This window comes from Bison bison, unplaced genomic scaffold (assembly GCF_000754665.1).
Source record: "Bison bison bison isolate TAMUID 2011002044 unplaced genomic scaffold, Bison_UMD1.0 scf7180017864458, whole genome shotgun sequence".
NCBI classification, from domain to species: Eukaryota; Metazoa; Chordata; class Mammalia; order Artiodactyla; family Bovidae; genus Bison; species Bison bison.
Genome location: NW_011495020.1, coordinates 8,300,936 through 8,327,843, shown reverse-complemented (window position 1 = coordinate 8,327,843; position 26,908 = coordinate 8,300,936). Strand labels below are relative to the sequence as shown.

General features: G+C 41.2%; 1 protein-coding gene across 1 annotated transcript in view; it reads right to left on the bottom strand.

The window, feature by feature from the left end:
• The window catches only part of USP46 (ubiquitin specific peptidase 46), a 75,098-nt gene that overhangs the window by 22,178 nt on the left and 26,012 nt on the right, over positions 1-26,908 (bottom strand). Inside the window, exons 2-5 of the mRNA XM_010859710.1 lie at positions 24,199-24,279; positions 21,379-21,592; positions 19,597-19,826; positions 5,764-5,840 (exon numbers count right to left, since the gene is read on the bottom strand). Of these exons, the coding sequence (XP_010858012.1) occupies positions 5,764-5,840; positions 19,597-19,826; positions 21,379-21,592; positions 24,199-24,279 (602 nt within the window). The remainder of the gene's footprint in view (positions 1-5,763; positions 5,841-19,596; positions 19,827-21,378; positions 21,593-24,198; positions 24,280-26,908) is intronic.

The following is a 26,908-nucleotide window of genomic DNA, read 5'->3' as shown; positions in this document are numbered from 1 at the left end:
TGGCAACCCACTCCAGTGTTCAACTGGAAATAGAACTGCCATACGACCCAGCAATCCCACTGCTGGGCATACACACCAAGGAAACCAGAAATGAAAGAGACACGTGTACCCCAATGTTCATCACAACACTCTTTATAATAGCCAGGACATGGAAGCAACCTAGATGTCCATCAGCAGATGAATGGATAAGAAAGCTGTGGTACATATACACAATGGAATATTACTCAGCCATTAAAAAGAATTCATTTGAATCAGTTCTAATGAGGTGGATGAAACTGGAGATTATACAGAGTGAAATAAGCCAGAAAGAAAAACACCAATACAGTATACTAACACATATATATGGAATTTAGAAAGATGGTAATGATAACCCTGTATGCGAGACAGCAAAAGAGACAAAGATGTATAGAACAGTCTTTTGGACTCTGTGGGAGAGGGCGAGGGCGCGATGATATGGGAGAATGGCATTGAAAGATGTAAATTACCACATGTGAAACGAATCGCCAGTCCAGGTTTGATGCATGATACAGGGTGCTTGGGGCTGGTGCACTGGGATGACCCAGAGGGAGGGATGGGGAGGGAGGTGGGAGGGGGGTTCAGGATGGGTAACACGTGTACACCTGTGGTATATTCAAGTCAATGTATGACAAAACCAATACAATACTGTAAAGTAAAATAAATAAATAAACAGGAAAAAAAGAAAGCAAGCAAGCTGTGGTACATATCTACAATGGAATATTACTCAGCCATTAAAAAGAATACATTTAAATCAGTTCTAATGAGGTGGATGAAACTGGAGCCTATTATACAGAGTGAAGTAAGCCAGAAAGAAAAACACCAATACAGTATACTAATGCATATACATGGAATTTAGAAAGATGGTAATGATAACCCTGTATGCGAGACAGCAAAAGAGACACAGATGTATAGAACAGTCTTTTGGACTCTGTGGGAGAGGGCAAGGGTGGGATGATTTGGGAGAATGTCATTGAAACATGTAAATTATCATATGTGAAACAAATCGCCAGTCCAGGTTTGATGCATGATACAGGCTGCTCGGGGCTGATGCACTGGGATGACCCAGAGGGATGGTATGGGGAAGGAGGTGGGAGGGGGGGTTCAGGATGGGGAACACATGTACACCCATGGCAGATCCATGTCAATGTATGGCAAAACCAACACAATGTTGTAAAGTAAAAAAAAAAAAATCTCAAGCTAAGGAGGTCTCTCGATAATTTCATGTTATGATGCACATTTAAAAAATAGTGGCAAAAGAAAAAGAAAAACAAAACAAACAACAACAACGAAAAATGGTGCCACGTAGAAAGGAGCTGGGGTACACTGACACGGCTGCTCTGCCGGCAGCTCCAGGCTCTGCCTGGAAGTTGAGGGGATCTGCACACACCTGGAACCCATCTTCCATGGCATATAAGCTAGGAAGCTTTGTTCTAGAATCTACAGCAGTGGTTCACTCGGCTGCTCATCAGAATCACCAGGGGAGCTTTCAAAACAATCTCAATCCCCCATCACTCTGCCCCAAGCCAAGTTACATGAGAATGTCTCCAAGAACCAGAGGCACCATTGTTCTTAAAACTCCCTAGGTGGTTCCAATATGCTCCGTGGGCTGAGAGCCACTGTCCCCAGAGCTTTGCAAATATGAACATGTTATGGGAATCACCTGGAAATCTTGTCCAAGTGCAGGCACTGACTCGTGCACTCATTGTTGAAGGAGACCAGAGATTCTGCCCTACTAATGACCCAGGTAATGTCAACGGTACTAGCTCGCAGACCCCTATTTGAGTAGCAAAGATCTAGGGCAGCAGTTCTCAAACTCTGGCGGTATCAAAACCATCTGGAAAATTAAGGAATAGTAGATGCCCAGGCTAACAGAAGTTAAATATCACCTAGGCCTCCATTTTTACCAACTTCTCCAGATGATTCTGATAAGCACCAAAGTTTGAGAACTACCGACTCAAGTGTTAAAGAAAGTTGAAAAAAAGAAATCCACAAGAAAGGTGTGTCAGATATTAGCAAATACCATATATGAGAAATAGCCAAAACTAAGACACAAGCCAGATAAAACAGAGAAACTAACAGATAAGCATATGGCAATAGATTTGTGATAGAGTTCCATATAAACCTGGCACAGAGAAGTTTCCAAAATGAAAAGACATTTTTTTAAAAGGAAGAGTAATTTTAAAATAGAGCTTTGGGAGAACTAAAAAACGCTGACCTCCCTGGCCCTGGGAGAATGGGCATTTTTAATGAGAGGAGGACAGAGGAAGAGGAGAGTGGTGTCAGAGCATCGAGCCCTTTGAGGAGAAAGGTACATTTCTGTGCAGGAGCCACAGGGAGGGACTAAGGCCCTGAAGTGAAAGACAAAAAATACCCAAAAGGACAAGGGGGTAAGATAAACACATATTTTAAGTTTTTGCCTGAGGCTATCCCTGAACTTTTCAAAAGAAAAAGAAATTTCTCAGTATCCTCCTATGATGCAGATGGCTCACTCTGCCTGCCTAAGACACGGTGCTGTGATGTGAAATATTAGAAGTATAGCTCAGCTACAATATGGCTTTAATGGCTTCTCTAAACCTGTTTCCCAAATTAACCACTATTTATATCATCATTTCTCTGGGATAAAAGTTCATTGAAAACACGTTGTAATTGATCACCTAAAGCCCTTCTGGAAGAAGGTGGCTTTAAATCCTACAATTTTAGCTTGATTTTTAACTTTTCTCAATATCAAAATAAATGGTAAGGATATCACACCAGAAGAGATACGCAGGCATGATGTTAAAGAAGACAACTCATAATTCTAGTTTGAAAAACAAATCCTCAAGAATGCAAACCACATTAAGCCATAAAAGGGGCCAAAAAAGATCATAATCATTCCTTCTCTTTTGTCTCAAATAGAAAAAGTTAACGGATCAGCTGGCATCATTTATTCCCTGAACTCTCTCCTGCACTTTGTTCCTCTGGGAGGGGCTGGAAAGCTGCCACCCCCACCCCAGAACTCTCAGTGGTTGAACAGCAACACCTGGCAGGCTTCTCTCTGTTGGGGAGGTGAGCTCTTAGGCACCGATGAAGGCAGGTCCAGGTAAGTCAGCCAACGTCTATTTTCAGGATGATGTACTAAGGGGGAGGGGCAGGCCCTTCAGGAATATCAGCCTGAACAATCAGATGAGAATTTGATGTTGTTTAAAATGTATTGTGAGGCTATTCTGTACCCATCCCGGCTTTAAGGCCTCCAAATGTCTCCAGCCTGCCTTCATCAGGTATGCACTGCCAATGTATGTATTTCCTCCAGAAAAAAAAAGTGAGGGGACTTAGTTCTGGGTTACATTTGTCTGTAACGAGGCTCCCCAATGGTTGAAATTCTTAGCTGGTCTCAAAGCTATAGCCATTGCCATCTGCCCTCCTGAACAGCCCAGGAATTTCTTAGAAGGGAGGGGAAGCAGCCAGCCTCCTAGCTCCTCTTCTCCAAGAAGAATGGGCAGGTAATACCCTTTCTTGTGCTCCCTCACATATGACCAGCTCTGGCATAACTTTATAGCTTTTTCGCCTCCTTGTGATCACAAAACCCTAAGGAAATCAAAACTGGCTTCTTTTCACAGGAATATTAAGAGCCCATGCCAAAAACAGAACCAATCAGAAGAAACAAAAAAAGCTATCTTAGCCTGAAAAATGCTTTGCAAACAGAGACCATAAATGTGTCCTGGACACCTGGACCCAAGGCATCTGGAGACAAACGATGAAATGCCAGACCAGCAGGAGGTGCTGAGGTAACTTGGTGGGGACAGGGGAAGGCTCAGCCTCCTGGGAATGAGAGAGTAACCAGCCCCCAGCTCACACAATACATGACACCCAGACGAACTGGGACGTTCTGCCAGGTTGGAATTGGTGCCTCTACCATGAAAAATGACTTTCTAACAGTCGACGGCCACAGCAAGTCCCTTTAATCTAAAGAGTTCTGAGTAACCTGAACTCCTGATAGAACAATTCTGTCACACAATGCCCACTGATAAAGATCAACAGGGCTTGGAAGAGAAAGACAAATACCATATGGTATCACTTATGTGTGGGACCTTGAACTTATCTATGAAACAGACTCACAGACATAGAGAATAACAGCCTTGTGGTCGCTGGCGGGGTGTGGGCAGGGGGTGGAGGATTGGGAGTGTGGGGTTAGCAGATGCAAACCATTAAATATAGAATGGATGAACAAGTTCCTACTATACAGCACAGGGAACTATATTCAATATCCTGTGACAAACCAAAAAAGAATGCATATATAACTGAATCACCCCGAGGTACAGCAGAGAGTAACACCACACTGTAAATCACCTATCCTTAAATAGAATAAACTTTTTTAAAATAAATAAATAAAAACCCAACAGTGCCCTGAGCTGATGAGGCATTCTAAGCAATGGGAAGGGCCACCCAGACCACCTGGCCTGCCCGGGCACCCCCACTACCAGCCACTCTCTAGACATGTTTAATGTCCTTCAAAGCACCAATTCCTGTCCGTGGATTCCCACCAGACTATAAGCGCCACGAGATACATACCTGACGCTAGCCCTTGACCTCCGGTGTATAGAAGAGTGGGGCTAATTATAAGTTAAAAGGAGGAGAAAGAAGTGAGGACAGGACAGTGAATTGTGTCTCCAGAGTATTAAAATAGCAGAGACATCACTTTGCCAACTAAGGTCCGTATAGTCAAAGCTATGGTTTTTCCAGTAGCCATATACGGTAAGAGTTGGACCATAAAGAAGGCTGAGTGCCGAAGAATTGATGCTTTCAGCATCAATTGTGGTGTTGGGAAGATGCTTGAGAGTCCTTTGGACAACAAGGAGATCAAACCAGTCAATCCTAAAGGAAATCAACCATGGATATTCATTGGAAGGTCTGATGCTGAAGCTCTAATACTCTGGCCACCTGATGGAAAGAGTCGACTCATTGGAAAAGACCCTGATGCTGGCAAAGATTGAGGGCAGGAGAAGGGGGCAACAGAGGATGAGATGATTATGCAGCATCACTGACTTCAGGACATAATTTGAACAAACTATGAGAGAGAGCTGAAGGACAGGGAAGCGAGGCATGCTGCAGTCTAAGGGGTCACAAAGAATCAGATACAACTTAGCAACTGAACAACAACAAATCAATTCTGAGCACGTTTTCAACTACAAGTCAAAACACAATATCTGCAGGAACCCTGGGCGTGTGTTACTCTTACACTCAGGGAACCTTACCTCCCCTCAACTCTAATTAGGAGAAAGCCTTCTTCCATGAATGAGCTCTACACAATGCTGCGAGATAGAGGAAAAGGCAATGCCGTCATCGGTTCTCAGTTCAAAAGTGCATAATTTTTAAAATCAAAGACTAGATTAGCTTAGAAAAAGAAAGGAATGGTAGGCATCCGTGGCATTTTTCAACTTAATTGTGTGACTGTGATTGGGTATGTCTGTGTGTGTGGAGAGGCAGATGAGGGCCCAAAGCACACATCTGTATTAAAGATTAAAACCTTATTTTTAAACTTAATGACTAATGACTTCCACTTGATCCCCTCACTCCTCAGCAGGACTCTTCTCTAGACAACATATACTTATTTCTAATCTCTCTAGGGAAAGAAGAAATAGAAAATAATAGGATTACATTGGTTTAACAGAAAGGAAGATTATCTCCTGAAGAAATACAGGAAATTTTCCCCCATGACTTATTAGCCTCATCAAAAACTCAGACCATAGTCAGAATTCATGAGGTTACCTTAGACAGTGGGTAATAGATGTGTTCTGCTCCACATCAACAGAAAGGTCAAGAAAATCTTCATCTTTGCTGCTAACCTGAAGCAAAAAAAGGAAAAAGTATTAGGTATAAATAAAATACATAACAGACAAGCAGGTATAATTTTGAATACTTAAGGGAACCAAAACCCGTAACTACAGTTAAAGGCAGGTGTGACTTTGTATATTCACTGGCAACCAGTTAACCTTGAAAACAATCCCAAGCAAGAGAAAACTCTAAATTCTTAGAAAACTCTAAAGCGTACCTATATCCCAGCTTTGACTCAGGCTTTTCACAATTATAACTCAACCAGATTTCTCTTCCTGTCCTTTCATCTCCCCCACTGTTTCAAAGCAAGAAGTATCAGACAGGTATCCTTACAGCTCAGCCTGGCAGAATGGTTAACAATGGAAACAGAAAAATGACAAGAGCCTTATAAACCTACTGCTCAGATGACTGCCCTCCATTAAGCTGTCTGCACTTCCTGCCAGTGCCCTGAAATCACTCCCTTCCTCTGGTGCCTCGTCATTCAAACTGTATGTGGGGCCAGGGAGCTGAAAGTGCTATGGGCCAGAGGGTCACCCTACCTGCACACACAGCTGTCCTCTGGCCCAGCAAGTGCCATCCTGCAGAATGCCCATTGCTGTCTGGGGTACCACCCAGACCTGGAGCTTGGGCTTGGGCTGCTTTGCTTGCTAAGTCACTTCAGTCATGTCCGACTCTTTGTGATCCCATGGACTATAACCTGCCAGGCTCCTCTGTCCATGGGATTTTCCAGGCAAGAATACTGGAGTGGGTTGCCATGCCTTCCTCCAGAGGATCTTCCCGACCCAGGGACTGAACCCACATCTCTTATGTCTCCTGTGCTGGCCAAGTTGATCATCAGTCCCGACTATTTCTCAGCCTGCACAGCTAACACCACACCACTTCTGGGTCTGTACTTAACGAAGCTCACCAGCTAGCCTAGCATTTCACCATCTTGGAGTAGGAGGGACAAACTAGCCCAGCAGCAACTTTAAGATGCCCAGTCACCTAGCAGCAAACAAAAATAATACGCCTATAAATGTGACAACTATCCTAGGAGCCAGCACTCCAACATTCAGAGATGTGGACACAATCCTTCATGCTTTTATTAGCACACCGAAGAATGGGTACTGGCAGTTGCCCAGCTCCATATCCTGTCTCTGCTACTTACAGTGGATGACTTTAGCCACTCTGTACCTCAGTTCCCTCATCTGTAAAGTGGGAGAAGAGTAGCTATTTCATAAAGTTGTTATGAGAATGAAATAAACTAATACATGTAAAGTGCTTTAAGAAGTCAGTACTCAACAAATCCAGGAGGGGCAAAATATTTTAAATGGTCTAAAATGGTCAAATAGTAGGGAATGGGTTACTATGTTGTGGGCATAATATTACATGAAATACGGGACTCCTCTCCTGCACTTCCGCCACCACCATGAGAAAGGTAACCCAGGCTGGCCCCGTGACTGCTCCCCTGAAGAAGATGAGAGCCCACAGAGGAGAGTGTTCTCACTAAGGTGTCCTGGCGAAGCCCAGACTAGAGCTCAACCCCCACCAGCCTGTGGATACATGTGTGAGACAGCTGAGATGCAGACCCACAGGTCTGGGTAAGGCCAGCTGGATCAGGCAACTCCCCATCAACCCAAGGCTGCAGAATTATAGTGAAAATAAATCAGAGTTGATTTAAGCCTCAGAGTTTTGGGGAAGTCTGTAGCAAAGCAACAAATAACCAACAGAACTACTTAACATGACAGGCATTCCTCCTTTCATTGTACCTGGCAGACAGTGTGTTTTTTCTAATTTGAAGATTTGTGGCAACTATGTGTCAGGCAAGTCTATTCGGTAACATTTGCTCACTTCATGTCTCTGTGTCACATTTTGGTAATTTTTGCAACATTAAAAAATTTTTCATTATTATGTCTTATGGTGATCTGTAATCAGTGATCTTTGATGTTACTTCTATGGCTTACTGAAGGTTCAAATGATGATTATCATTTTTTAGATTTAAGTATTTTTTAATTAAAGTATTATACATTTTTTAAATGCAATGCTATTGTACACTTAAAAGACCACAATATAGTGTAAAAATAACGTTCACATGCACTGGAAAACCAAAAAATTTGTGTGACTTGCCTCTTTGTAATATTCACTTTATTGCAGTGGTCTGATACCAAACTCGCAATACCTCCAAGGTATGTCTGTATATACTTTTTATTTTTATTCATTTATTGTCAGTTTCCCCCTTAACTAAAATGAAAGTTTGAAAGACTGGCTTCAGTAATGACTAAGATCCTGTCTTCCAGCATTCCTCCAGAAAACTATAAACTCAGATAAACCAACGGAGAAGAAACAAAGACAGGCAGATGGGCAGTTCACATTTGGGAGGAGGAAGGATGAATTCATAGTTTCACAGCCTTTAGCTGGGGATTCATGGGGGGAAAATGCAATCTTTCTGGTTTAGGAGGCAGAAAAACCATCCTGGGAAACCATGTCCACTGAGAACGGAAAAAATCTGAGAAGGTATTCCCAACTCTGTCTGCCCACATCTCTGGCTGACCCCTGAGCCACGCTCACACAGAGTACACTCACAGCAACACGGCTGGAGACAAGAGGGCTGACCCAAGAGTCAAGCTGCTGCCTAAGAAACAGAGTCTGCAGTTTGAGTCCAACCAACACAACTACCTGCTAAAACTTAAGAAACTCATCGAAGAAAAACAGCAGAACCCAGAGACTCTCAAACTTAACATTCTTAGCGTCCTAGATATGATCCAAACTTACAATATGTGAAGAATCAGGAAAATGGAAGATATTCTTAAGTAAAAGGAAATAACTGAGACCAATCCTGGGATGCCCCAGATGTTGGAAGTAACAAACAATGATTCTAAAGAAGCTATTGTAACTATCTTCAATAAAGTGAAATATAATATATTCACAGTGAACCAAAACATAAGACTGCAGAGAAATAGAAACAAACAAAAAAAGAATCAAATGGAAATTCCAGAACTAAAAAATTAATAAAGAGTCTGATGCTGGGAGGGATTGGGGGCAGGAGGAGAAGGGGACGACAGAGGATGAGATGGCTGGATGGCATCACTGACTCGATGGAAGTGAGTCTGAGTGAACTCCGGGAGTTGGTGATGGACAGGGAGGCCTGGCGTGCTGTGATTCATGGGGTCGCGAAGAGTCAGACACGACTGAGCAACTGAACTGAACTGAACTGGACTTAACAGAGATCTGGAGAGAGATCAGTGGATTTGAAGACAGAACAACAGAAATTATCCAATGAGAAGAATAAAGGAAGAAAAAAGATTGAAATAAAAATTAATACTCATAAACCTGTTAGAAAATATCATAAACTAACGGGAGTCCCAGAAGGGGAGGAAAGAGAATAGGGCAGAAAAACTATTTGACAAATAATGGCTGAATATTCCCTAAATTCAGTGAAAGATATACATTTATAGATTGAAGATATTCAACAAGAATCAAGCAGGATAAATACAAAGAAGGCCAGCCAAGGTCAAACTGCTGAAAGCCAAAGGTGAAAAAGCAAATCTTAAAAACACGTAGAGAGAAATGACACGTTACAGGGAGTTCCCTGGTGATCTAATGATTGGAATTCTGGGCTTTCATGACTGTGGCCCCAGTTCAAATCCTGGTTGGGGAACAGAGATCCCACAATAAATTTTTTTTTTTTTCCCCAAAAAATGACACATTACCAGAGAATGATTTCACTGGAAGCTGGTCTCTCATCAAAAATTCAAGGGCCAGAAGACACTGAACTTGTTTAGTGTGCTAAAGGAAAAACTATCAGAACAGAATTCCTGTATCTGATAAATATATCCTTCAAGAATGAAGAAAAGAAAATGAACAGAATTCATTATTAACAGAATTGCACCACAAGAAAGGTTAAAGGAAATTCTTTAAACCAAAAGTTACCAGATGGAAATCCAGATCTCAAGAAAAAATGAAAAGCATCGAAAAAGGGAATTGTGATTTTGTCTTGTGGGGGTTATAATATGTGTAAATGTAATACATATAATTACAGCATAAAAGACAAGGAAGGTTGGGGTGGAAGGAATAGGCACCTACACAGTTATGAGTTAACTATGTTTTATGTGAAATGTAACATTAGTATTGGGAGAAGGCAATGGCACCCCACTCCAGTACTGTTGCCTGGAGAATCCCATGGATGGAGAAGCCTGGTAGGCTGCAGTCCATGGGGTCGCTAAGAGTCGGACACGACTGAAGCGACTGGGCAGCAGGCAGCAACATTAGTATTAGGTTGGTGCAAAAGTAATTGTGGTTTTGCAATGTTGAAATTTGCCATCTGATACTGGAATACGTTTTAAATAAATGTAGTTATGTTATACATCATTTTAAAACACATTTCTCACTTTGTTTTTTGCTAATGATTTATTACTTGCTGTTCATTTTATATTTATTTTAGACTATGGAAATGACATTAGACAAAAAGCAAATTCAAGCGATTTTCTTATTTGAGTTCAAAATGGGTCATAAAGCAGCAGAGATTAACTTCCAGCATCAACATGTTTGGTCCAGGAGCAGCTAACGGACGTACAGTGCAGTGGGGGTTCAAGAAGTTTTGCAAAGGAGACGAGAGCCTTGAAGATAAGCAGTGCAGTGATCCGCCATTGGAAGTTGACAATGACAAACTGAGAGACATCATTGAAGCTGATCCTCTTATAATTACAGAAGTTGCCAAAGAACTCAACGTTGATCAATTCTGTGGTTGGTCGGCATTTGAAGCAAATTGGAAAGGTGAATAAGCTTGATAAGTGAATGTTTCATGTGTTAGTCACTCAGTCATACCTGACTCTTTGCGACCCCATGGACTGTAGCCTGCCAGGCTCCTCTGTCCATGGGATTCTCCAGGCAAGAACAGTGGAGTGGGTTGCCATGCCCTCCTCCAGGGGATCTTCCTGACCCATGAATCGAACCTGGGTCTCCTGCACTGCAGCTGATTCTTTATCATCTCAGCCACCAGGGAAGCCCTGAATGCCTCATGAGATGACTGCAAATCAAAAAAAATTGTCGTTTTCAAGTGTCATCTTTCCTTATTCTACACAACTACAACAAACTATTTCTTGATTGGATTGTGACACTGGACGAAAAGTGGATTTTATATAATAACTGGCGATGACCAGCTCAGAGGCTGGACTGTGAAGAAGCTCCAAAGCACTTCCCAAAGCCAAACTTGCACCAAAAAAAGGTCATGGTCACTGTTTGGTAGTCTGCTGACTGATCCACTATAGCTTTCTGAATCCCAGTGGAACCACTGTAGTGAGAAGTACGCTCAGCAAATTGGTGAGATGCACCGACAACTGCAGCACCTTGCAGCCAGCACTGGTCAACAGGAAGGGCCGATTCTTCTCCACGACAACACCTGACTGCACATCGCACAACCAACATGCTAAAAGTTGAACAAACTGGGCTACGAAGGTTTGCCTCACCCGCCACATTCACCTGACTTCTTGCCAATCAACTACTGCGTCTTCAAGCATCTCCACAACGTTTGCAGGGAAAACACGTCCACAACCAGCAGGAGGCAGAAAGTGCTTTCCAAGAGTTCCTCAAAGCCCAAAGCACGGATTTTATGCTAAAGGAATAAACAAACTTATTTCTCAGTAGCAAAACTGTGTTGATTGTAATGGCTCCTATTTTGATTAATAAAGATATGTTTGAGCCTAATTATAATGATTTAAAATTCACGGTCCAAAACTGCATTTACATTTGCACCAACCTAGTAACTTTAAGTGGACTGTGAAAAGTATACTATACTCTCCAAAGATACACTAAGAGAAAAATGTTAATGGAATTATTAAATATAATACATATATATATACATGCACAAATAATCCAAAAAGGGGAAAGAAAAAAAAATCGGAGAAAGAGGAATAGAGCTCAGGAGGAAAAATAGAAAATAACGGAGCATCAAACCCAACCATGTTAATAATTAAACACTTTTTTTCAAGTGAAAGTTTTAAGTTGGACTTTTTTTGAAAAGCAAGACCAGTTATATACTGTCCACAAGAGCTATACTTTAAATATAAAGAAATAGATAAGCTAAAAATAAATGGGTGGAAAAGATATACTATGTAAAGAGTCAAGATGCATATATAGTGGACTATTTAACATAAGAAAATAGATTTTAGACAAAATTATAAGTAAAAAAACTATTTCCTAGTAATTGGGTCAATTTACTAGAAAAACATAATAAAAAATACAGAAGTCCTTCATAGAAGTGTGAAAGTGAAAGTCGCTCAGTCATGTCCGAGTCTTTGCAATCCCAAGAACTATATACACTCCTTGGAATTCTCCAAGCCAGAATACTGGAGTGGGTAGCCGTTCCCTTCTCCAGGGAATCTCCCCAACTCAGGGATTGAACCCAGGTCTCCCACACTGCAGATTCTTTACCAGCTGAGCCACCAGGGAAGCCTAAGAATTCTGGAGTGAGTATAGCTTATCTCCTCTCCAGGGGATCTTCCTGACCCAGGAATCAAACCGGGGTCTCCTGCATTGCAGGCGGGTTCTTCACCAACTGAGCTACTAGGGAAGCCCTAGTTTTTTGTAGCAAAGTCTCAAAAATATATGAAGCTGGAACACTTCACCAAGAAAAAAAGAATGAACCACATACTATAACGCAGATGAACTACAAAAATGATGTGCAAGTAAAAGAAATCAGATACAAAAGACTACATTTGTATGATTCTAATTATATGAAATGCTCAAAAAAGGTAAATATCTGAAGACAGAAGTTGATATAATCCCACAAGATGATGTCACATTCCCATTCTTGATGCTGCTCAATACAAAGGATCTTATTGGTGGAAATGTTTTAAAACTGGATTATGGTTATAGTTGAATAATCCAGCGAATCACCAAAAAAATATATATATATTTTTTGCACTTAATGGATAAATTTTATGGTACATAAACTGCACCTCAACAAAGTTGTTTTTAAAAAGTAGAAAAAAATTCATGAAGCAAAAACTGACAGGATTAGAGGGAGAAATAAGACAATCCCACATTATGGTTAGATATTTTAACATTTCTTTCTCAACAAATGACATAAAACCCGGGGAGTGGGGCGGGCAGGGGAGTTAAGAAAAACACAGACAATCTGAATAACTCTACCGAACATCATGACCTACTGATACTTAGAGAATACTATACCCAACCACTACAAAATACAAATCATTTTTGACTCAATGTTTCTTAATAAGGGAAACTTTGCCTTTCGGGGGATATTTGGCCATGTCTACAGACATCTTTGTTGTCATATCTTTGGGGATGCTACTGGCATTCAGTAGGTAGAAGCTAGGGATGCAGCTAACCATGCTCAGAGCAGTACCCCACAACAAAGAAACATGGAATCCCAACGGTTAATAGTTCTAAGGTTGACACACCTTGTTTTCAAGTACATTTACCAAGACAGACACTGTGTTAGGATCCAAAACATGTTACAGTAAATTTTAAAAGACTGAAATCATAAAGAATATATTCCTTAACCAAAACAAAGTGAAATTGGAAAACATTAAGAAACCTGGGAAAACACCAAGTATTCGAAAATTAAACAACATACTTCTAAGCAATACATGAGTAAAAGGAAAAGAGACACAAGAGAAATTAGAAAATATTCTGAGCTAGTGACAAAGAAAACATCAGGATTTGAGAGACGCAACCAGCACTGATTGCGTGATAAAAGGAAAAAGTATAACTTTAAACATGTACGTTAGTAAATAAAAGAGCAGGGACTGTCTTTTCTGTTTGCTTTAACTGCTATATCTCTAGTACATAACATAATTTCCATTATTTAATAGATTCATATTACTATTCACTAAATAAATGAATACATAACTGAACAAAAGACTGAACAAATGAAAAGATATCTAAATGCCAACAGTGGCATCTGGGTGGCAGAATTATGGATGATTTACTGTTTATACATTCTTGTTCCTGATTTTTAAAAACATAATTCACAGGTAGTATATTTTTTTAATCAGTAAATCTTTTTAAAAACTCAAATGGCCCTTCTTTGAGAGATAATAAAAGGATTCTAGCCAACTGAAATTCACACATAATTTAGATAGTTCTACTAAAGTTCTTGTACTTAAAGGGGGATAAAAACAAAGAAACACTGTCTCCCTTTAGATGCAAATCTTTTCCTCTACTTAATTATTCTAGGGAGAGGGAAGAAAGGTACACATCTAATTAAAGGACTGGAGAAAGTTATTGTAACTTTCTCAATTCCCAGTGCAAACTGTTTCCAGAATTAAGAGTGAGCAAGCACTGCTCAGGTGGGTGAGCCACGCCAGGGACATCAAAACACAGCACTAACTTTCATGGGGATTTTTCTCTCTCCCTCTCCCTGTCTCAGACTGACATAGTCAAAAGCAGTGAGTGATCAAGCAATTTCCCCCCCCTCCCTTTTCTCTCTTCCCAGGAAACTGCCAGAAAATAAAACCATTTTCTTCCCACACAGAAGAATCTCATTCTGGTCTAAGTGAAAACACAGCTTGTCTCCAAGGAAACATATATATCGCTAAGACTCCAATACTCTCAGCAGGTACAGGCTACATCTTATTCTCCTTTCTTCCCTCCTGATTCTGGGCATGGACTTCCTCAGAAACTAATTTTAAAAGAGTGGAAGAGATCCTACTTGCTCTTCTTTTTAATTACAAATTAATAGAACAAATTAATATACAGGGCATACATAAAAAATCAGGAGCTTTGCTAAAATTCCTGAGTAATTAAAATCCTATTCAAATGTGCTTCTAAATTCCCAGCAGCCTTTGCTAGGCTTAGCAGTAAAGGTGACCAGGTGGCAGCTCCATGCTGTTCAGCCAGGAACTGAAAACTGGCTTAGAGGCGATGCCAAGAAGGTGGGCTCAGGAAAAGTGGCAATGACAGCCCATCTGAATCCCAGGAACCCAGCACCATTACTCAGCGACCACGTGCCCATCCCCCACTGCTCCTCTGTACAGGGCTCAGAAGCTCTACTGAATCAATTTTAACCTTGGCAAACAAAGCAAGAAGGAGCCTACAACTGGTACTTAATAAAGCAGCTCTTTAGACAAACTTTTGGCTCTAACAACAGATATAAATGCATTAAAGCCACTGAGAAGCTATGAAAACCACAAATTTGCAAAGCAAAAACTTGGATTAAACAGAAGGGGGCGAAAATTAACAACAACAAAATTAAGCTCCAATTGGTGCAGCAAATCTTGTGACCCAAGCAGAGGACAACCAAGGGAGAGCTGAGGCTAGACTGGAAAATCCCATGCCTCAATTCTAAAGTACCTTGGTCAAGCTCATCTGGAAAATTCAGCAAAGGATGAGCCCCTTAAAATTGTCTCCCCAGTTCTATTGCAGAATGAAAACCGGCTGTTCTCCATAAACCTTTCCCTTGACATTTGCACTGCAATCCCAGGCAACATTTACAAAGGGTGAGACCCAGAAAAAGACAAAAATCATTGTTGTCTGAAAGCATGAAGACTGGCACAAAAGGTTTTTGCACAATTGGAGGAACTACCAGCTGAGGCTGCCCAGACAGCGAGGCTCCCCCAGGGGTCAATTTGCTGCTCCAGATCCAGTGTAGTTTAATCCCACTGTGAGCACTCACTAATGGCCTTGGCAATTCTGCTGGAAGCACTCTGAAAAGGCTGCTTGCCCTGGGCAGAGGACGGTACTCAAATGGGGCCCTGTATTTCTCATCCTGTGAAGGAAAACTTTAACTTAAGGTCTTCTTTTACACTGAATTCTCAACGTTCTACAATAACAACAACGAAAAAGCCTGCAGACTATGTATTTTCTTAGAAAGTAGACGGCTTTCTAACAATCAGAGCTTTCTAAAAATGGAAGGTGTCGCCTGGGGAGATTGGGTTCCCTATCGCTGGACAGAATCCAGCAGATGCTGGTGACCAACTGGCTAGGACGTCACTGGAGGGACCTGGGCACAGGGCGAGAAAGGATTAGGTGACTCCTAGGCTCCCAACCAGTTACAGTCGCTAAGAAAATGGAGGTGATTATCCAAGTAACTCCAGAGCGGTGGTGGGGGTGGGGGGGACAACTCTTGCCACAAATCTAATCATTGCTATATAACACAGGAAGCCCAGTCTCGCGCTCTATGATGTAGAAGGGTGGGATGGGAGAGGGAAGGGAGGCTCAAAAAGCAGGTGAGATATATATAATTATGACTGATTCACATTGTTGTAGGGCAGAAACCAATACTGTAAAGCATTATCCTCCATTTAAAAAATAAATTAAAAAAATAAAATTGTGGTGGGGGGAAAAAGATCCAGGTTTTTCAAAGTGCACCATCCTCCACAAAGACACAGTCTCATTGTTTTCTGCAAATGAAGTATAAATGGTTGGAATCCCACTGAAACAAACACTATGGTATGATCCAAAAGTTTTGGAGTATTCTTTGGGCACAGGCTTCTGATCCACAGTAACCTTCCACGAACTAACAGGCTCAGTAACAGGTTCTGCAAATCAGTCGTCTGGGGGTGCAACCTTTGTATTTTTGGGGATCAACTGACCTGTTCTTAGACAAAAAAAGAAATTACAAATGTGACTGAGCCTATCTGAAAATCCATGCAGAGAATCACAAGATAGATTTAGTAACTGTGTTCATTTCAAAGATAACCAAACGGATTAGACAATCTGGGGAAGGTTATCTGGCTAAATGAAGAGATGTGATGACCCACTGTTCTGGTTCTTGTATCATAAGCTCACAGAATACTCTGTTCTCCTTCATAAAATTTTGCAATCATAATTACAAAACTCATTATTTGTTATGTCTATCATTCATGCTCAAACTTCCAGAAAGGCAAAGGTCTCACTGCATCCTCAGTGTCTATATCTTTACTTAGTACATGTGAAAAAGAAAAAAAGGTGTTTATTGAATAAAAGAATACTTGTCTATACAGCCACTATATTACCAAAGTGAAGATATCTAAGAATGGGTATAGATAAGAATGTAGAGAAATGAGAATGCTTATATACCAGGTGGGAATTTGATATTTTCAAATGAGTTTAATGATAAGCACACCTAATGACCTAACAAATTTACTTCTGTGCATATATCCTAAAGAAACTAAATTTATGTATACTAGATTATATGTTAGAATGTTCATTGTTCATAGCTGCCCCAAATTGAAAACAACTAAATATCCATCAGCAATAAAATGGATTCATGAATTGTGATATCTTCAGGCAATAATTAATTTAATAGAGAGCAAATATTAAGAAGTAAATCTCAAATAAATAGCTTGTATCATAAAAATAATAGAGTTGTATAAATACTGACATAGGACAATGAGAATGAATGAACTAAAGCATCATGTAACAACACAAATAAATCTCACAAGGGTTAGTGAGGAAAAAAAAACAGGATGCAAAAGAACACATATTGTATGATTTCATTCATATAGAGATCAAAAACAAGGCTGCTGCTGCTGCTGCTGCTAAGTCGCTTCAGTCGTGTCCGACTCTGTGCGACCCCATAGACAGCAGCCCACCAGGCTTCCCCATCCCTGGGATTCTCCAGGCAAGAACACTGGAGTGGATTGACATTTCCTTCTCCAATGCATGAAAGTGAAACGTGAAAGTGAAGTCGCTCAGTCGTGTCTGACTCTGGTGACTCCATGGACTGCAGCCCACCAGGCTCCTCTGTCCATGGGATTTTCCAGGCAAAAGTACTGGAGTGGTGTGCCACTGCCTTCTCCAAAAACAAGGCAAACTGAACTATATGTTTTAAGGATGCAAAGATAAGTTCTGAGTTCTACCAAAACATTCAAAATGTATACAAACTCTCCCAAAGAAAATATGGACTATGTATGGACCATGTTTGGATCCTGATTTGAATTAACTAGCTGTTTAAAAAAAAAAAAAGACATACTCGCAGAAACTTGAACACTGAGTGAATTATGATCTAAAGGAATCATTTTTAGGTGTGATAATAGTATTGTACTGATGTTAAAAAAAATTTTTTTTTCTTACCTTTTATTATCTTTCAGAGATTTATAGCAAAGTAATGAAGAAATGAGAAATGATGTTACCTGGGTCTTCCTTAAAAACAGACCGGTTCAGTGAAGAGGGATATGACAGGAAAGATGATCAAGATGCGTCAGTGTGCTAACAATCACTGACCCCAAGTTATATACATATGGATTTATTACACATTCTACTTCTATATTTCATTGAATTTTAATGGAATATAAAATATAAAGGAACAGAAGGAGAAAGGGAGGGAGGAGAGATCTCTAGATAGATAAATATGTGTAGAAGATGTTTTGGCAGGATATATTTCAAAATGTTAAAATGTTTAAGTGGTTATCTCTGGGCTAACAAGATCACAATTTTTAGAAAATGTTACAAATTTATCATCTCTAGTGGAGATTACTGGTAACTTTTAGTCTCTTTTTGCTTAGCTATGTTTTCTAATTATTTCTACAATGAACATATCAGAACGCTTCAAAACTTGTTTAAAAGGATAGAAGACTGCCAAAAAACAAAAAGCCTCTCACTTAAGTTCACATTTCTTAACCATTTCTGGGTCCTAGACCCCTTGCAGAATCTGATGAAAATCATTCTCTCCCCTAGAAATGCACAATTCTTGAGAATTTTTCATAGTGTTAAACTTTGAGACCCCAAATGAGCCCATACTCTCCATATTGTTAGTAGTTATAATAATAAATAATAAACGCTGACTTTTACTGCATACTTGGTTGGTATGTGCCAAGCATAGTTTTTAAGTGCTTTCAAGAGTTAACTCGTTTAATCCTCCCAGCAACCCTGGGGCTTCCCTGATAGTTCAGTTGGTAAACAATCTGCCTGCAGTGCAGGAGACCCTGGTTCAATTCCAGGGTTGGGACAAGCCCCTGGAAAAGGAAATGGCAACCTACTCTAGTATTCATACCTGGAGAATCCTATGGACAGAGGAGCCTGGTGGGCTACAGTTCATGGGGTCACAAGAGTTGGACACGACTTAGCGACTAAACCACCAACCAGCAACCCTAGGAAATAAGCACTCTCATCACCTCCAACTTACAGATGAGGAGAGTGAGTTCAGAGAGGTTGGATAATTTGCATAAGGTCCCACAGCTCCAAACTTGGCAGCCTACATACAAACTTGGCAGCCTGGCCCTAGAGTTGGGCTTTTATCTACCACATCATGAGGCCACTCATAGAGTTAACTCAAATATACGAAGCCAACGTGACCTCCTGAATCACCCTCTGGAAAACGTCTTCAAATTCAACACTAAGTGCCTACCATGTGCCAGACTCACCCAGGCCCTGCAACAGCGCTGTCAGAGATTCATCCCATTCACCCAGCTAACTGCTGGAGAATCAGAAGTTAGGTCTGTCTTTTGAGTTCAAGTTCACCATAGCACAGCTGATTCCCTTTATGCCGGGGAAATGGTCTGTTCTAAGTCACACATGACTTCCTTGTGGCCCAAATATTTTCAAGATAACTGGCAGAGGTCCAATTCAATAGTTCAATTTTTAGACCCTCAAATTAGCCCATGCTGCATAGTGATCTAAGTTTTTGAGATTTTTCCCTGATCACTCTACTTCCACCGGCTGAGACATCTTAGATAGAGACAAGCTTCCAAAGTTTGCACCTGAGGCTCAAACATATAAACAGAACAGTCTGTATACAAGGAAGACAACTGCTAGGTGCTACGATGCCACACTGCACTCATGCACAACATAGCTCATGCACAAATATGCACAAGCAAATTACATGAAAGCCCTCGTGATGCTTACAGTTTCACAGTTCAAGCATCGAGTTTCATTGGTGAGCGTTCCCTGAAAAATCTCATGGACCCAGGTGAGTTCTGGTTTATTATTCTCCGCAGGTTCATTCATGTTGCCATTTTTTAATTTTCCATTTTGTTTCTCCTGTTTCTTCTCTTCCTGCAGGATGTCCGCAATAGTGTTTAGCAAATAATTTAAAAATTCGTGGGCGTCCTGCTGCATGTAGTTATCAAAGAGATCTGGAAAGGAGAGGGTTGTTATTTCAGTCTCTGGCTCTTGAAAAGCAAAGGAAATGCTTAATTTTACAAACCATGTTTCAATTTTTATATCGAAAGAATGGACATGTATGGGATATATTCACCTCTATCTTGCAACTTCAATGGATAAGTTTTTAAAAAAATTTTTGTTCACTTCTACTTTTTACCACTGAGAACTAAATTTTCCCAATCTCCCTCTGTAAAGTCATCATATATATATAAAGCTACAAACACTTGTATTTGCTCTACAAAAAAAGAAAAGAAAAAGAACAGGAAATACTTGACAAGCTCCCTGATAAAATATCAATATTTAATATAATATGACCACCAATGATCAATTATTCAGTTTGTAATCTATCCAGAATGACAGGGTCTCTTCCCAAAGATCATATTAAACTCTGGACCAGCCTAGAAGCAGCTTAAATGAAACACATAAGGGAGATGAGAGATATATACGAGAATGTATCTATCTGATAGCATTCTGAAACCAAATACAGAAGATTCTAGCAGCCCGTTGCTGCTCCCTGCCATAAGGACAAACAATCAAGAGATGAATGCAGCTGTGAAACTTCATTATTAATCATGTTCACAAGGGAGACTTGGGAGGGTTCTGCTTCCTTCTCAGATTATTTTTATTCTGGTCTGTATAAACTACAACAACTTCAAAAGACAGCAATCAAATTAAATGAGACTTTAAAAAACAAACAACTGATTAACTGTGCAAGTCTGTTGCAATACGGCTGAAATCTAGGCTAAACACAAGTTGCCATATCAAATATTTCTATAGTCATAAAATTTACCCATGCAAAACTTCTGGAATAACCTTGTTTCTACCACCACATCTCCCCAAAAAAAACAGATAAAGAGGGAAAAAAAAAAAAGAAGAAAATCAAGTGACAGCAGGACATTTTATTATAGAAAAATATCAATTTGATATCCTTCAACTCTTTTAGACATATAAAAATCAGGTATTATTTTTAAAATAGGAGAGGCTCTAATTAGATAATGTGCATTTAGTTTAATCACTTATGACAAGTTTATAAGACAGTACTGTTTTATTCAATTATTACATCAACCTATTTATTCCAGTCAATGTCCTGCCTTGGGCAATTTTTCCTCTTATAATGATCCTACCCAGAAAAAAGTCCTAGAATGTGGAGCAAATAAAAAGATCATTCCATTTTGGAATGATAAATTACTTTTTTTTTTTTTTTGGCCATGTGGCATGTGGGATCTTAATTCCCTAACCAGAGATGGAACCTACACCCCCTGCATAGGAAATGTGGAGTCTTAACCACTGAACCACTAGGGAAGTTCCAATCAGAATTTTTAAGTATATTTCTTTTTATCCAATTTTGCTTTATATACTGGGTGGAAAAGAAGAAATATCTTTTATTTAAAAACTGATATTTGAGTAGTTGGCCATACTATTTTCCCATTTAAAAAAAAGGGGAGGGATTCATTTTGAGGTTACACAGACCTGTTGATTCTCCTTATCTCAGATCTGAAACACATTCGTCTCCATGCCACTCACCATTTTCTTTTCTCAGCCTCGAAATGAACTTCTTTGGTGGGATCACGCCGACCTTCTTCTTCTGTGTGGCGATGCTGTGGAAAAGGTCTGCCAGGCATGTCAACAAGTTCTCTTTCTTTTTTTGCTGGGCCTTGTACGCCAGCACGTTCTCCCGGAACGGCCGGCAGAAGTACAGGGCCTGAAGAACGGAGTTACAGTAGCATGTGTTTCCGAACTGCCAAAGGACAAGAGGGCCGATTTAAATCAGGGTTCTCGGGATCAGTGAGGAGAGGGAGGGGCCGCCCTTGTGTGAACTGGCCCAGGTCCCCCATGTCATGCGGTGGTAGACCAGTAAGCCATGCAGAACACCAGTGACTATCTGATCACCAGGGAAATGAATGCTGGTATACACAAGCTGGAGAGATCTCTAGGCTATAAAAGTCTCTATAAAATGATAAGGAACACTCAGCCTTGGTTTTTAAAAATCTAATGAGACTTTCTGGTGCTTAAAAGAGAGGGTGAAGAAGGAAAAAAAAATCAACATGATATGGAGACACAGAAAAGCAGCTGGCGACACAAAAGACGTCACGTTGCAACACATCAAAACTCCTATGACAGGGAAAATAAAAACCCCAATCAGAAAGAAATCCAGCTACTAGGAACCACTTGCTCAGCTGAACCAGCCTTAACCGAGCAGGGACTTGTTTTTAAGTTTCTCTCTTTCAAGGGTCTGGCACTCCTGCCACAGGCTTCAGACCAATCACCTCACTTTCTCCAAAGCAATCTCGTTTCTGCCGAAGTAGCCACTGCCTCAATACAATAGCACATAGGTCCTGGTCTCCTGCCATCATAGTAGGACTCAGAGAGTAACATTCTGCACTTCTCAAAAGCCACGGTTATGATTGAACAAGGCAAAAAGTCATCGTCTCACTGGTTTTCAACTGGCTGGATAACCAATTCTATGGGAGAACACATAGCTGAGACGTTCATTTTAGAATTTTTCATACATGCTAAAATAAAGAGGAAAACCATCTAAGGCAATTAGAAGATTAAGAGCAGGTTAGAAAATGCTGTGTAAGATTAAAATAGAACATGAACATCTTCTCAAGCCTGGTTTGTTGGCTTGTGTGTCATCTGCCCAAGAGCGAGGCAGATGCACGGCCATCCTTACCGTGACATTTCTTCTTATGCTAAGATAGAACACTTTCTATTTTTATACATTTTAATCTACTTTGACACAATTACATGATGAAACAAACCCCTTTTTAAAGAGAAGCTGTAACTTTCATGAACTACCATTCGAAGTGAACATGTACAAAACTATTAATAGGTTTAGATCTCACAACACTTCCACAGGCTAGGAGATGGCTTTAGTTCTTTATTCCTCCATAGTCTGCATCTGTCTTTTCCCTGGCCAAGGCAGAATACCCTCAACTTGAATAACTATCCTCATAGAGCTTAAGCAAGAGGCCTTTGCATAATGCCTAAAAAGTTGCATTACAATTATAAGCAGTATTCCATCAACACAGTGCCCTATATTCCAGTACTGTAGCCTCCTCCTTCCATTCTTTTCTTTACTCAGTACCTCACCTTTAGCCAGACACCCTTTAGTAACACTTGGTCCCTGGACCAGTGAACAACTCCTGGGAAAGAAAAGGAACTAACGTTTACTGAATGTCACTGTGTGCCTCAGCCTCACGTCAGGACCGTCAATAAGAGCTCTCATGGATCCTTCACCATAAGCCGGGGACACAGCTGCGGGACTTCACTTTCACTTTTCACTTTCATGCATTGGAGAAGGAAATGGCAACCCACTCCAGCGTTCTTGCCTGGAGAATCCCAGGGACGGCGGAGCCTGGTGAGCTGCCGTCTATGGGGTCGCACAGAGTCAGACACGACTGAAGCGACTTAGCAGCAGCAGCAGCAGCAACCACCGTGATCCATTTCACAGGGGGGAAACGGAAGCTCAGAGAGGGCAAGTGACTTGCCCAAGGTCACACAGCCAGGGAACAGCACAGGCAGACTTTGGATTAGGTCTGCACTACTTCAGAGACAACGTCCACTCCAGTATTCCACAAGCGGCATTCGCTCAGAACACTCTCAGTAGAGACTGTGACCTATGACACCCGAGTTCTGACAGACCATGCTCAGAGCAGTTGTTCCAGAAAACCTGGTGCTTGTGAGGTAACAGCTGATGTTATTTAAATCCTCCACCCCAGAGAGAAAGGAGAAGAAAGCTCATGAGGGTGGTGGGTAATATTGCCTTACTACCTGGCCATCATGAACTTATCCAGGACACAGTGCCTGACAAGTCTGGCTATATACAAGGGGACCGTTGCTGAGCACAAGTGAAATGAGGCCAAGGGATTTAGAGATAAACTGGCCCCAGTCTCCCCCCACTTCCCATCCATGCTTCAGATACCAAATTATGCTATGAAGCAACCACTGGTGATAAGCCGGTAACCCTTTCAACACTCTGGCTGAGCTGATGTATACCATCTGACAAGCCCATTCAGATGGTAAAGGGAGGACACACAAAAGCAGATTTTGCTACAAAGGCTAATAATATTGCTCTGAAAGTTAGTGTGCAAAGGAAATCCTTTAAAGCACAGGGGAAAAAATGAGAATCTGACCTAATAATGCACTAATTAAATTTCCTCTTCTGGGGGAACTCATACTTCCAAAAATTGGACTAAACATCCCCCACTCTGCTATTTGCCACCTATGGTAACCAAGGAGTATGAACAATTATTTAAAACTTGGTAATGATGAAAATGGCAGTGACATTGCTTCAAGAATGCTAAAACACCTGAGTAAAACAGTACGTTTCAAAATACTTACGTTGACCAATCCGAAGTAGTGTTCATTGATCGGAAACTGCTCTGGACCAATGTCTTTTTCCAGAGCAGAGGCATTGGTGCCCTGAAAGAGAAAAACAGCAAAAGTTCTGTTGCATGTAAAACAGACAAAAAGTAAAAGAATACTTGAGAGAGCCCGCTACTGAGACCAGCATTTCCCCGAGTGGCCACAGAGTCTGGAGATGGTCATGCTGAAAACAGGTGTTGGAAGCAAACCGTAGATGAGGTAATGAGGTCAGCCTATTCCTCTCCTCACCCAACTTCATCGTCCCTCAAATCTGTTCTACCCGACTTCAATGACCTTCCATTAGGAAAGGAGGTTTAGGACAAGTAACGAGCAAACTACCACTCAGAACTTTCAAATAAAATGTTCTAAGCTCAGATACCTGGAGTAGCTTTTATACTTTTATACAGTGGTGTATAGAATCATACCACCAATGTCAAAGTCAATGGTGTTTTTCTGATAAAGATTTATCTACTGTGCACCCACCACATGCCAGGCACTATTCTAGGCTCTGACAACAGAACAGTAGACAAAGACAGTCTGAAAGAAAAAGCAAGGATACTGGACAGTACATCAGAACGCGTAAGTGCAGTGGAGAAAAACAAAGCTGGAAATGAGGGTAGGGACTCCAGGGAGTAGGGGGAGGAGGGAAAGCATGGAGTGGGGAGGCGTGAAGGATAGATAAGTTGCAGCTTTAAATAGGGTGGTCAGGGAAGGCCTTATTGAGAAAGCGAAATGTCCAAGGACATATAAATAACGGAAACATAGAATTTAAAACCTAACTGTTCCCAAGTGTATGAAATCGTAAGCCATGCATACTCATTTCAACACTCCAACACGAGGATAATAAGTTACTGGATACTCCCACTGTGTGCCAGGACTGCACTATTTATTCTCACAACATTCCTGTCAGGTAAATTGTTGTTGTTCAGTCTCTCAGTCGTGTCCAACTCTTTGCAGCCCCACAGACTGCAGCATACAAGGCTCCTTCACTCTCTCCTGCAGTTGGCTCACACTCATGTCCATTGAGTCAGTGATGCTATCCAACCATCTCATCGTCAGCCGCCCCTTCTCCTCCTGCCTTCAGTCTTTCCCAGCATCAGGTCTTCCCAGGATCCAGTGAGTCAACTCTTCGCATCAGGTGGCCAACGTATTGGAGCTTCAGCATCAGGTAAGTACTTACTATTATAATCCCCATTTAACAGTTAGGAACTTAAGGCTTCGAATGGTTGAGAATCTGTCCAAGAACCACAGTCAATAAGTGGCAGAGCTTAGACTTGAACCCTGGAGTCAGACTTGGGATTTCATACTCTTAACCAAATACTATGCAGAGCAATCCTACTGAATAAAATCATTTCCTGAGCCCTGCTAAGGACCAAGAGGTCATTGGCAATACCTCACTGATGATCATTTCCCCCCAAGGCCTGGATACTGGGATTAGGAAAAATGACCAAAGTTCAGTCCAACCAGGTGAGTAATGTGCGGGTAGGGAGGACCAGGCCCCACGGTTACTCACAGCTCTACATTATTCTATGCTCCTCAAATCCTCGGGCTATCACAGAAGACCTACAGCTCACAGACTCTCAAAGATCTGGGAGACAGGCATTTTAAAAAGAGACTGTTTAGGCTTTATAAAAAATAAATCTGCTGCTGCTACTAATTCTGGATTCGTATAATTAGAATCTCCTATCACAGAAAGAAATGGCCAAAAGGCAGGCTAAGAACCTGTCAAGATGGTCACGTGTCAACAAGCAAACATTAAAGGGGCAGAACAACTCAATTCTGAGCAAACAGAACCTCAGCAGAAATAGTACATTCCATCCCCTTATCATAATATCCTTTGTTTCCACTTGTCTTCTAGGTCCATTATACTGTTCCGCCAATCTAAAGTCCACCGGAGACTTTACATTCAGTGGCCATTTGTGTGCACAACAGTTTCACTATCTTTTAATGGTGGGGGGCCCGGTTGGGGGGCAGGGAACGATTCATTGCCTTCACAATGATGTGACTCCATATACAGGCTGAATTCATAAAATACTTCATTAAAGCAGGATTTCATGGTATTGAAAAAAATCACTAATATTTTCCAATAAAGCTACATCTCAATCATAAATCGATGTAAATAACGTGTATTAAATATACCCACGGCCATTTCTGAAGCAACGTTAGGATATATGGCTTAGTGCCCAGGAGGAATGTCAGATATAAAAGTAGAGCACATGGAGACAGATTTCATTAAATCTTTCTTTATGAGGCAGCCATTTATTCAATCCATGACTTCTGCTATTTGGGAATTCTTGAGTGGAGTCTGCTTTTTTCTATCTATCTTAATACTTTCCCACCAAAGAGGGAGCTGGTGGCGGTAGCGGGGGCAGTGCTGGTTGTGACTCAGGCTGACTACAGTGACTGGGGGTGGGGGTGGTGGGGGTGGTGGTGCTTGAAAGGATACCCTGGACAAGAGGCAGCAGGGGAGGAGGCACGGCAGCACAGCTCAGGAAGAGGGAAGGGAGCTAACAGGGTCTTCATGAAACCTGAGAGCCACACTTCCTGGCCACGCCTCAGGTCAGGCCCACTCATCCTCTTGCAGGAGGTCTGGAAGGGTCAAGAGGGAGATCTGATACCCTGGGGGGCTTCCAGATCACTGCAATGTCACCCTTTTGTCAGAACAGCTACCCTCAGACTTCCCTGG